The 13161-nt window shown below is 42.4% G+C and overlaps 1 protein-coding gene across 3 annotated transcripts in view; it reads right to left on the bottom strand.

Annotated features, from left to right (window-relative positions):
- Positions 1-1144: 1144 nt before the first annotated feature.
- The window catches only part of MICAL3 (microtubule associated monooxygenase, calponin and LIM domain containing 3), a 150091-nt gene continuing 138074 nt past the window's right edge, over positions 1145-13161 (bottom strand). For 2 of the 3 annotated variants that reach the window (XM_068947721.1, XM_068947728.1), the window contains 4 exons: positions 9792-9857; positions 7339-7438; positions 6155-6228; positions 1145-6071 (listed from right to left, as the gene is read on the bottom strand). In XM_068947721.1, coding sequence (XP_068803822.1) covers positions 5887-6071; positions 6155-6228; positions 7339-7438; positions 9792-9857 — 425 coding nt within the window. In that variant the 3' untranslated portion in view covers positions 1145-5886. The remainder of the gene's footprint in view (positions 6072-6154; positions 6229-7338; positions 7439-9791; positions 9858-13161) is intronic. The other variant, XM_068947717.1, reaches the window with a different exon arrangement.

Raw genomic sequence — 13161 nt, forward strand, 5'->3', positions numbered from 1 at the left:
AGGTCAAAAGGATGGGAAGAATTGTAAGATTTGAAACATCTCCAACATAACTGTGAATCTACTGAGCGGCACAGATGAAGAAGAACTGTGTCGTTCCTACCGCCCACAGCAGACTGCTATCCCTAGCCTCCAGGCTGGGGGGTGTGAAAGGTGAAATCCCAAGCAGCGGCATCCCCTCCCTGTTACCACAGCCAGCCACCTTACGAAGACCAAAGATTATCCTTTGTTTTGAATGTGGTGGGGTAGGCAGGAAAGTAAGATTAATCACTTTGGATTTCCCCGGCTGGGTTTTCCCACAACATCCTGTATGTTTTCTGCTTGGTGAAAAATTGTAGTCTTGTGATTTGCCTCCATAGTATACTCAATGACAGCAACACTGCTGACTGGATGTCAGATTCCTCTGAGCTCAAGCTTGTGATATTATGTACACCCAACACCCATCACATGAGGTCCACATCTGTTCCTTTCCAACAGGAGATATCCAGGGAAGGCGGCTTCTCTTCACACACAAACTCACGAGATTTAAACCTCTGAATCCTTCCAGTCTGTTGTGGGGACTGAGCTCCTGAAATGGAATTTCTTTGTTAAAGGGCCCTTTTCTGGTCTTACTTCCTACATGCACACGGCTAATCTCCGGAGCTGCAGACAATTTAGCTAATCTTCCTGAACGTGCACGGTGCAGATGAGGCATGGGCGGCCCGTGATGGTTTCATACCATGTGGAAAGTCAGGGCAGAGGCGCTGATGTCATTCACTCCTTCCCTGCTGCACCAGGCAGATATTCAGACTAGTACTGCAGACTAAGGAAGTAAGCTGCAATTCCTAGTTACTACAATTCAGTTTACTTCTATGTTGCCTTCACCCCTTATCTAGTTATTGTCATTTCTCTTCACAGAGAATCTGAGGAATGAACATAAAACATCGAGAACGGAGGACCATGTGTTGGGGCTGAAATAGGTTGGCTTGTATCTCGAGTAATTCAGATAGGCTCAAAGTGTCATAGCAACACAGAGAAAGAGAAGGCAGGCCCTGTAACACCTAGCTTTTTATCTATCTCGAGATCACCTTCCCTCACTCCTGGATTCCTCTTATCTCAAACTGTGGGAGTGAACGCAAATGAAACAAATGGTAACCCCACCAACAAAAAGAAAAAATAATTAATTACTTTATTTTTTTAGTTCAGTTGGCCATCTGAGGTGCTAAAATCTCAACACCAACAAAGCAAGTGTGCATAAAAACAAACAATAAAACACAACCAAACAGGAGAAAACAGGCTGGAACAGAGTAGTTGTTTTTTTTTTTTACAGGTAGGGTATACACTTTTCTATTAACACTCCATACATGCCAACCGTAAAAGCCTTGAACAATCTGAATATCAGAGTTCACTTTCATACAAAAGGGAAGATGCCAAAGCAGATCCCTTCACCTGGATTAGACTTCTCACACACACACGCATGCACGCACACATATAGAGAGCATTTAAATTACTGCAATGCCATCAGAACATGACATTCTCCCCTTAGCATCTACACTCTCAATGACATCCTCATCTGTCTGGCTACCCTGCCTATAGCAGTACTGAGCAATCCAAAAGCAGAAATATTTGGAAAGCTTCTATCTCTGTTATTTTGCAATAGTCAAGAGCAAGCAATCTCTTTCTCTGTGATTTATATACAGGCTGTTTTTTAGTATGCTTTAGAGTTCTCTTTATTGCAGACAGTGACAATTTAAACCCCCAACACAGCCATAACGTGGCTTTTCAGTTTGTACACAGGAGATTTTATAATGCAACGCCTTTCTCATCCACTGGTGTCCGGTGTAAACATTTAACTGAAAATTCAAAAGAACGTTAACCAAACAAGGTGTAGCTGTGGACATTTTAGGAACAGATGCTAAGAAAATGGAACTGCTGGCTGCTCTAGATCATGCAGTCTAGACCGCTTATAATAATTCATAACGTTCAGGATTAGAATGTATAAAAATATTAAAAAACACCAGAGTGCACACAAATGTGGTGACTAGCTCTATGCAAGCACCGTGTTCTAACAGAGGCCTAGGCATTGCACAAAACTCAGGTTCCTGACCGCAGGGGTAACCCAAGGACCCACTGGTGTCTTTACATACAAACAAATATTTACATAAAATGCAGAGACTGTTAGAGAAGGACAGACTTTTAAAATGTGCGGTTTGCTCTAAAATATGTTCAGCAACGCAGTTTGTAACATGCCCTAGCGAGACCATGGGATTTTGGATAACTGAAAAAGGGAGGAGTATGTCTGGAAGTTGGAGCTGAAAGATAATCATGTCATCTCCCCACGCATGGTTCGCTGAAGCTCAGGATTTTACAGCCATTTTTGAGTTTTAATGAAAACATAGTAGAAGAAACAAAACAGTTAAAAACGTTGTTTGTACTGTGAAAACAGCAGATTAGTTGTTTTGGCAGTCCTCACTCCCCCATCCCCATGAACCTCCTGGGTGTTCCCAGGAGACAGTATCCTCCTCCCTTCCCCTTAGGGGACTTAAGTGCTCCCCCATCCTCAGTGTGCCCATTATTTTAAAGCGAACACAGGTCAGGCTCCAAGCCCAACTGTTCTCCCATCGCATGGCCTGGGCACCCAGCCCCTGATATGGACAGTGCCACAAAAGGCAAAGGCGCCCGCTGTTGCCTGCCCACTTCTCAGAAGCTGAGGGCCTTTCCCTTCGTTCATATGTGAAACAGCCACACGTGACTGAGCCATGTGCTACTGCCCACTTGGATAGCACAAAGAGCTAGAACATCCTACTTGGATTCTGATACAAATAAGGAATCTTGTGGTCACAAGAGCCTCCTTCAGCTTTAAAAATATAAAATTTGAATTAAAAATATTCAGATAGTAAAAAACCCCAGTATCTGATATGCAAGTTATATTCTTAAAGTGCAACTGAACAGCAAGTACAAGTTGTGCCTTTTACTACCATTTAGATAGAAAAAGGCCTTTTAAGATTCCCATCCATGTATTTTTAACTAATTTATATGTGTGCAATGTTAGGTCTTCACTTTCATTCTCAGTGCTGGAGGACTTCAGCATAACCTAAAGAGTTTTAGAGTATGAGGTTTTCCCCTGCAGTAGGCCATTACACCCTCAAGAGATATCATTGTTCAGCTTTGCAAAGATCTGGCCAGCGTCCTTCAGCACTAAAGGGAAAAGTCGTAATCTGGTATTTCTTCTTCAGGATTTCTTTCTGTTCTGCAGCTCACATTCAATGATTTTTTGTTCAAAGTCAGATGTGGTCCATATACATACTGCACTATAAAATGGACAGAGGCCAATTCTCTGTACAAGAGAATTTACAATCCACTACTGTCTAGTTTCCCTCTCTTCCCTTCTTCTCTCCGATTTCCACTGGCCACTCAAACACAGACTATGTAAACTACCGCTGACAATGTGACTTCTGCAGCTGGCCTCTGCACTGACACACGGGGGAAATTCTGTTGGCGGATGTCCCGTCGGTACACCAGCACTTCAAGGAGTTTTGTCCCAGGATGCTGGTATAGCAGGTACCACTTCCTAACACACACAATTACTAAGCAGCACAACAGCTGCTTGTCTGCTTTGTTTCATGAAAGTTTGGGTTTAATTTGTAATGCTTCAGCAGAAAACACTATGGAGAATGAAGGGAAAATATTTGAGGTGGAAAAAACATGTTTGCAGTTAACGAGCACTGCTGAGAGTCTCTGGGGCCTGTCCTTAGCTTGAGATATGTTCATGAGTCAGATATGAATTCAAATTGTAGACCCTGGCCAACAGAAGACATCTTTGTGGAAGGCAGAGAGCCAACAGCAAGAAACCACGTTAACTTCTCTCCTGGGGCAAAAGATTAAAGGATGTTCAACCCTGCTTGGGTATCTTGCACCAAACAGCATATCCCCAAGCTGAAAGTCAGTGTGCTGCATGAATATGCTTGGGAATGAGACACTTTCTCAAAGACATTGGGGAGCAGACTTAATATTTCTTAATAAGAAAAGAAAACAGTCAACAACCCAGGGGGAAAAGCTCTTAACTCACCATGTTAAGGATGAGACACCTACCCAGCGCACCATGCTATTTCAGCTCTGTGGGACAAGGTAAGGGTGTAGTGTGCTTGGGGAATCTGTCAAACAGTGAATGGTGCCGAATTGCTCAGTCCATGTCCTGCTCATTACTTAATGTAGGATTACATTGACCACCCTCCTAGCTTAAAAGCAGCAGCTTCACTAGCTGAGCCAAAAGGCGCTTCTTCCAATAGATGCAGCAGGAAATGTGCTATTTTTGCTTGCATGGAAGTCCCTCCAGCTGTATCTCAAGAGTGCGAGGGTCCCTTCTTTCAGTGAAATAGAGACACTGGGGATATCTCTTCCTCACAGTTTTGGCTTTCCTGTTATAACATTTAATATTTAAATACCTTTTTAGGTTTATCCCAGAGCGAATCTGGGATGCAGAAGAAAAGTATGCTAGGAACACACAGATTCTTACAACTCCATGAATGCACCGGATTTCATCAGAAAAGAAATCTGCTAGGGCAGGATGCATCCAGGGGTCCATAAAGGCTGCCCTTGTTGTGAAGCAGGGACCTATCCGCAGTAGTGTCTTCCTCTGATAGAGTTAAAACACCCCCTCCACAATCAAAGATGTGTAACATTAACATTATTAATAAGAACACTAATAAATAGCCACAGGTAACAACGTCCAGTAATTTAGAAGTGGAAGTTGTAGGATGCAGCAGGCACACACACCCATCACTCGTCCATATTTTTCGTAAAAGATACAAAAATGAATCTTCTTTCAAGTATTAAAAAAATAAGTTAATTGACATAAAAGGGTCAAAGTGACTCAGGGCCCAGGCAGGTCTTAAGCTTCGTTTCCAATGTGCAAAAACAAAATACAGAGGAAAAATAAAAACACTGAAAAGTCTTAATGGTGGTTCAGTCACTCAAGGGCTTCTCCCTTTCAGGGGTCTAACAGCCAGGGAAGGCTGCCTGGTAACACCCCTACCCCAGCACACACTTACTACTGTCCCACAGTTAGCATTTTCCAGTGTCAAAACAAAAACAGAACAAAGAAACCCATCAGCCTCTGAGCTCCGGCCGTGAAGACTAGGGCCAGGGGTAGCTCTCTCTCCAGTGTGTAGCAAAGCAGAAGGGCATCTTGCCTCTCTTCTTCTCCCCTTTTCTCCCCGCAGCAAACACAAAATTTAGGAGACTACGACAGGGAGAGAGTCCTCTGATGCCCAAATCTCTCTAAAAACCGGGAGGCAGGGAGTTCCATCACACATACTAGCAGAATCGTCTCTGTCTCGTATTTCTTCATATCCATGCATAATAATCAACTGCAGGTTTCTTTGGTGGGGAGGAAGACTAAAGCAAAGAAGGTGCTGGCCTGGGCTTCTGGAGCTCTCTTGGATAGCTGACTCCTCCATACAGGCTGCTACAGGCTGCTGCGGTTTTCCAGAGAGGGTTGCCACTTCCCTCCCTTTTATTAGAACTGGCGTAGTGAAAATGGGAAAGGAATGGGCTGCCACAAATCCAGTTTCGTTAAGGGTACTTTTCCCCTTAACCTCCTTCCCCCCACACAGAGTTTATTCCTTTCCCTCCTACCAAAAGGAAAAAATACAGTCCATTGTATGGGACCTCGAGGAGACTGCATAGTCTCAGCCCACTATCTTCAGCTTGGCTTGCAAACATATGAAACTTAAGCTTCTGGAACCAACACACTTATCAAAAGGCTTCTGAGTGCTTCAGACTGAATCCCTGCATGCTGGCGGACTCTTCCGAGGTTTCCCCTTCAACATCTCCCTATCCATGTAATTCTGACGAACTCAGGGTAGGCCAACTGGACAACACAGACCAGCAGAGGTAAATGTTTTAAGCTCAGGACCAGTTCAAGCTAAAACCTTTGGAGAGCATGACAGCCTCCAGGTCCTTGTCTTCCTCTTTTTCTCGAAGCCGTTGCTCCTCAAGGAGAGCCACAAGAGAATCTCTCTGCTCTACCACTTCTAGCATCTCATTCAGGATCCTCTTCTCCTCTGAGAGCTCCTCATCTGTCTTCAGATGATCTACAGAGAAACCAAAATATGTTAGCATCCAGAGGACTAGAAATATGCCCATATGAACTGTGAAATGTTTCGTTTGCTCTCACCTTCCACTGCCATCCTCTCCCGGAGTTCCTGCTGTAATCGACTCTGCCTGTCTTCCAGTTCCAGTTCCCGAGCGCTGAAAGGGAAGCACACCAGGAGTCCAATATACCAGTTCTGGGTATATTAAAATATTCTATACATTGCTTTGTATTCATTCTCAATTTCTGCCCTCCTCTAGGTATCTGCTACGCATTTTACCAATTCCTTTTTTTTTTTTTTCCCACTTCCAACTCTTAAGATATGTAAAATATACAACTAATTTTTAAGAAGATTTAAACATACTTTCAGCATCTCAGGTTCTTCGCCTTCAGCTCAGAAGTGGAGTACGGAAAGATGAGAAGGTTATGGAGGAATTCTCTTTTACATATAGTTGTGTACTAACCAATTTGTTTAGTCCCAGTGAAAATACTGCAAATCTAAGACGCTGTGTGAAGGAAGGACCAGACAAATCTGCAATTGCTGTCAAAATCATACTTTATCCCTGTGTATCTCCTGTCACCTCCCACTGTCATGAAAAAGTTACTTATCAACTAAGGACATTGCAGGCCATTGCCCTTTCAGGTTCCAATGCAGACAGTACCTTGGAGCTTTTCTGACACCTAGAAGGACACAGAGTTTCTACACTGTCCAAGTCAGGCTGACATACTCAGAAACTAATTTCAGTGAATTTGCAGCATGGGGACTAAGAAAGCTCCCAGGTTCATTAACAGGAAAAGCTTTATCATCTGAGCCCAGAAGAGAAGCAGTCGGGTCCCACCATAGGCAGAGAACAGGGCCACATCGGAAAATATGACTGAATTAAAGGAGTAGGACGCCAAACAGTTTTGGCCACACTCATAAGCAGACTCTACCAAAAATAGAATTAATCACCTATTACTTCCAAATCAAAACACAGAAACACATGTGGGAACAAGACCTGTTTTGCCCAAGAACAGCTCAGAAGGGCTCAAAACTTTGAACAAGCCTCCATACTTCAGCAAGTATATCCAATACTTTGAACTTTCATTCCTTATTAGTTCTGCTTTGACCAGAGATTCTTCTGAGATGTACTTAGATTCATATCTCAGCCAAGAATCAGCCTAAGAGACTTCTGACATCCTGGCATTATAGGGAGAACAGTACTAGCAGATCTTCCAGGACTATTTGTAAAGTATTTCCTCTTTTGCAGCTTTGCACATTCACTCACAATATCATCAGTTCAGACTCGTAGCGAACCAAGGCATTCTTCTCCTGTACCAGCTTGAACCACTCCTGCATCAGCTTTGGATCATCCTTCTTTCCCATGCCTGCCAAAACAGAAACGTTGATAAGTTTTCAGATAATGCCCTGCAATCCTTACAAGCCCAAACGGCAAAAACAACAATGGGGGCAAAATGTGCAAAGAAAGCCGAGCAAGATGCTGCCAGAGCACTCCCAAGCCGGGTCCATTCAGTTTGCCTACAGCACACAGAAGAATGGAAGTCACCTCCAAAAGGGTTCTCTTCTCTTTGGAGCCTGAATTTTTTGCTTCCTGATTTCTTGCCACCACTTCTTTCTTCCTCCCTCCCACTGTAGAAAGCCCAGATGTCTGTAGCCCATTTCACTTTTCATTAGAGTAGCTTAATAGTTCTTGTGTTAGCTACTTAAATGTGTGCTCATCAGAAACTGATTCATTTGCCAGCTCCATGTGTTTACCCTTATTTTCTTCAACTGCACATCCTCAATCTTTTGTTTTACTAGCCAAAAGTAAACACCTCGTCTTTTCTCTTTTCTTTTTTCAGTGGCCAAATCAATCTTTTTTCACTCCTCCTCCTAGCCACATATCTATCCACTTTGGCGATCCCCGCTGCACAGTACACACAGAAATGACTCCTACTGTATTGCACATCAGCACTGGAAAAAAAGAGAGAATCCTCAGCCACATTTGCTAACACAGAAGTAGGAGAGAAAATTCTTGGGCCTCAATCAGCCAATACAGAACTCACAGTTGATTATTTCATTTATTTTACAACCAACTCCTAACCTTACTCAACAGTCCACTGACAAATCTCATGTTTTTCAGGCGTTATGTAGAATAAACTGCAGAACTCCGTTCTCAAAACCTTCTCTTGATATTTGTCAAATGCAAGAGCTTACCATGGAAGCTCCTCCTAGTATTCTCCTGTTTTCGGCCCCTGATTCCACACTGAACTACCTCGCAGATGAATGCCATGACTTATATCAAATGCCAGCAAGGACACTAGCAGTCTGTCTACCTGCACAGAAGTGGGGGCAGGAGCAAGGCCTCAAATCAAGCTCAACAGCATCTTCTGATTGCAGCATCCTACCTGCACTGCATATAACCTAGGCTTGCTAAAGTAACTAACACCTGTGTCGTTTGTTATTATGGATACATACCTTGAGAGCAAAACCTCTCTAACAGTGGTTTTCATTCTAAAAAGAATCAAGCGGCAAGCTTACTATTCACTCTGGAAATCTCTACACAAATATCACGTTAATGTCTAGTTAACTCATACCTATGCCCTGCCTCCATTCTTAAGGTCTCAGAGAAGTATTGCACTGGAGCTAAATACACAAAAGCCTAAAATTCCTATTAAACTGCAGCTTAGTTTGAAAATACCTCCTTTTGAAAAATTGCAATAGTAGACCCTTGGGAAATACCAGCCCCAGTTATACCACCCTGAGAGCCTCTGGCTCTCTGGATTTTATAGCAGTGTGTTGCTCAGTTCCAAGCATTCCTTTCTGAGCATCTCTGCACAATATGCCCATGTGGCGACAGGAGAGGGGAGACTGTACATGCAGATGTCCAGTGCAGTGGCGCCATGAAAGCACTGGGAAGTCTCCCCATCCTTTCCGATGCCAGGATGTATAGAAAACAAATGCCTCTAAGGAAAAGCCAAAAACACAATGCTACTGACCTATGAAGTATTTAATTACTTTTAAACAGCCAATGAGCAGAGGAATAATGGGAGGTTTTGGGAGAGAGCGTTGACAACAGATGTGAGGGAGCACCATGGAAAGCAGAGTAAGTGGTTAGCAAAATTACACCATGAACACACATGAACAACCCCCTTTCCCCATGCCTTGGCAATGGAAACTCTACGGCAAACTCCATTTGGGACAGTTAAAGAATACACTCAGCAAGACAAGATCAGAGAAGACTGGTCTGGCTCAAGGTTTGTTGGTTCTTAAACTTCTGGGATGTTTTGCAAGCCAGTCTTTATAAAGAGACAGTATTCCTTTAATCCATACATACAAATTAAGAGACCATTTAAGGAAGGAGATTTTCTTCCCTCAACCCACCTTCCAGTTATCTTTCACGCAGAATAGAGAAATTAAAATGACCAAATGAAAACAGAAACTTTCGAGCGTGATGTTACTGCTCCCACTGCTGCTGCCCAAAGTCCCTCCCAGTCATTACACCCTCCCTACTACGACTCGAAGCAGAAAAAGGGATACTGTACCTTTAATAATGTGCCACAGGCTCATAGAGCTGGTTACTAAGTTGGTACTGAGAAGGCTGGTTTGGGGAAAGACTGGTTTGGGGAAACAGCAAGAAAGGGGCTGGGGACAGGGGCCTTGTGGTCACTAGCTGACTAGCACTGCTACGACAACCCAGCCGTGGTCAAGGAGAACGGGGAGCGTGGGAGGTTACATTACCTTCGTGGGCACAGCAAGGGCAGAAGGAGAGAGGTCTACGACGTGGTGTCCCGGCATTGGGCTCAACTTCAATAGGACCAAACGAGGAAAAGGAAGAGGCAGGAGAGGAAGAGGAAGTTGGAAGTGGAAAGGAAGAGGAGGAGGGGGGTGAAATAAAAGACAAGCAAAGGACAAAAAGCATAAGAGTGAGAAAGAAAGGAAACACAAGAAGAAAAGAAAAGAAAAAAATACAAGAAATGGAGAAGCAGAAACAAGGGATACACTCTACAGATGAATAACGTCCCTCATAAGCACAGGTAACTGATAAGAGGTAGACTGAGGTACTGGCGAACTCTTCTTGAGCTGTACAATTACCAGGCAGGAGGTTATTGTTGACTTTTTCCTGATACACATTCTCAATCGTATGGTCTTTAGCAAAAAGATTTGTGAACAAGATGTCAGGACAAGCAGAGATGAATAGTTAACCGCTGCCGATATATGTCAGATTTCAAGCAGGGTTTCAAAAAGTCTCTCCTGCATGCATAAGACTCCAGCTGTGAACAGCCACCCGACTTTAAAGGTTTATCAGGACCATGGTCTTATCACCATGGCAGCATTCACTGATGGTGAAAGTGCCCTTTCAATGGAAAATAATTCCTTCAGATGGCGGACATCAAAGGGAGAATCTGATTAATGTGGAACCAGCCTGCCAGGATCTGCTGCGTCACGTATGGTGAGTACACATGTACTCAATAGGTGTACAGTACGTGGAAGGGAAACAGTGTTTACATGGATTTAAAAAAGTGATTCACATCAAGGCCTGTGGGGGAAAGATCAGCTAAGAGCTTTGCATGGTTAAATGGTAAATTTAAAGCTGTCCCTTGACATTCTCGTTTTGCAAAGCATTTTAAAGCCTACAAGTCCTGTTATAAGTGACTTAATGAACCTTTTTCATCTTTTCTATCACTTAGTGAAGGGCAAACATTTCTCATCTCTTCAGTGGTTCAGCTGTTTTAATGCTGAGAATTTGCTTTTCAGCTGCACTTTACATTACAGAGATCAATAGCAGGAAATAACCAACATCACTCTAATTTACAGAAGAATATATGCACCAAAAAGGTGATAGGCCTGAAACAGCAAAACTAGAAGAATGAAACACTTACTACCCTCAATGCACAACTGAGACATTTCTGGGAAAAGGCATAAACTCCACAACAATTATGTGACAAGAATAATTCATGATTTGGAGACGTTAGCAGAGCTTGGTATCTATGGTTAGGAGACAGCTTTATAGAAGTCTAGACTATCAGCAAACTGGGAAGGCTTTAGAAGGGACCATCACAGAACTAGACCAGCACACGGAGGACACACTGGAGCAAGAGGGAGAGCACATCAGCTTCAAATCCTGTGCCTGAGCGGTGTGGCTTTCTCAGACAGGAAGAAACTTCTGTACTGGGAGTAGGAAGGGACAACATCAGGAGAGGTTCCACACTTGACCATATGATAGTTACAGATAAAGCATCATATCAACATTAGCTGACAGTACTAGAACCTTAATTCTAGTTGTTTAGAATGTTCCGACTTCATTTAAAATGAAAAATCCTAGGGCTTTTTTTCCCTATGACTGCCATTTCATATGTTCAAGCAAAAATAAACCAAAAAATCCCAAAGCCCCAACCTGTACAGGCTACCCACTGTGAAGAATAAGCGTTCACACAAGGCAGAGCATTTAGTGCAAGATACCTATTATGTTATTTTCTTTCATTTCCTATCTTATTCAACATTAATTTTCTAACTTGGTGTAACAGTTATTTTGGGGGGTCAGGAGGTGGAATGTAACTGTAGGGAAAAGTCCATTTCAGTTTTTCAGGGAGTGAGATTTTATTCAGATTGGGAGGGAAGGGGCAGGGGGGAGCCTGATAACTCAAACACAGCTACATTTATAAATTTCAAACTATGGGCGTCCTGGTGAGGAAAATTCACAATTTGCTCTATCTGAACTGAAAATAAATACCCAGTATCTGAATATGTCATTCATCTCATTGTGACATGGCCATAAACTACTAACTTTTGTCATCAGTGAGCAAAGGGTCAGATCCTGTGAGAAGATACAAACTTTAGTCTCCAGTACAAAGCCACAGGACTTACACAGTGAAGACAGAACTGCAGTTATTCTTCTCCTGTAGTATGGAACCCCCTCCCTGCAATTGTGTTTTATACCTTTGCTCCTAGTTGTCCTTTTTTCTAGTAGAAATACAATCCTCCCACTCCACCTAAGGAAAAAGTGTCCTTGAATCAAGTTACAGAGTCCATGGTATCTGTAACAATCCTGCTACTGAAAATGTTTATATTGCTCTTCAGTAAGCTAATGAACGTAACCTGCGGTATGAACAGTATATCCAAACTGCATCCTTTTCAGGTACTCTAGATGTATATTGTAGTTGCATCAGTGAACACAGGTTACATGATCATTACAATTGCTTTACAAAACAACTTCTGTCCAACCCAGGATGAGGAGCGAGCCTTTAAAAATTGTTCTTTATGTACTGGAGGTCCTAAAGAGCAATGGACAGAGTAAAGTGCAACCTGAAAACTTACCTCTTATGATTCTCTTAAACTTGTTATACCCTAAAATGTGCCATAATCTGAAGTCAAAAATATTAAAAACATATCAGATAGTGCAACTTTAAATATACTTTTAAAAACTTCTTTAAGATGACAGTCATGAAAATTGGCACCCTCCTAATAAGAGTATCGATACAAGTGGTACAGATGCTATGACAGACTGAAATAGGAATCTTTTAATTTTAAGAGGAAAAATATTTTATCATATTTCTTGAAACGGACAAAGATTTTCACTGGCAACAACAAATCCTGAAGTGTATTCCATGTCACACATTTCACTATCCCTTCAGGTGAATTCTTTCAAGAAAAGGCCTCTTAACTGTTTCATAAACGGAGAACCAGAAAAAAAGCTCACCCAATAAATGGAAAAAGTATTCCTTTAGGCAGATGATCCATTTAGATAATGAGTGTATTATCAGCTCATTCACATGCCTGCTGAGATTAACGTAAAAAATACAACCATACAGCAAGAGTTCTCACTGTGTGCATTTCTATTTCGAGGCAATCCTGAGAAGAGGCTCAACTCCTCGGCCAGTACCATTCAAAAAGACACCTATACAATACCCAAGTTCACAATACAGTGTTAAAAATTGTGTCATCTACCATGCCTTTATCACTTTTCCTGTTCCATTATGTAAATCCCTACATATCTTCTTATTTCTTCCAATGCCATCCCTAAATTTACAGCATATAGCACAGATTTCTCATTACTGTTAGCAGAGCTAAGTCCTAGAAATGAGAAACCACCCCCTTATGAGCCCGTTAA

Source organism: Struthio camelus, chromosome 1, assembly GCF_040807025.1.
Source record: "Struthio camelus isolate bStrCam1 chromosome 1, bStrCam1.hap1, whole genome shotgun sequence".
Lineage (NCBI taxonomy): Eukaryota > Metazoa > Chordata > Aves > Struthioniformes > Struthionidae > Struthio > Struthio camelus.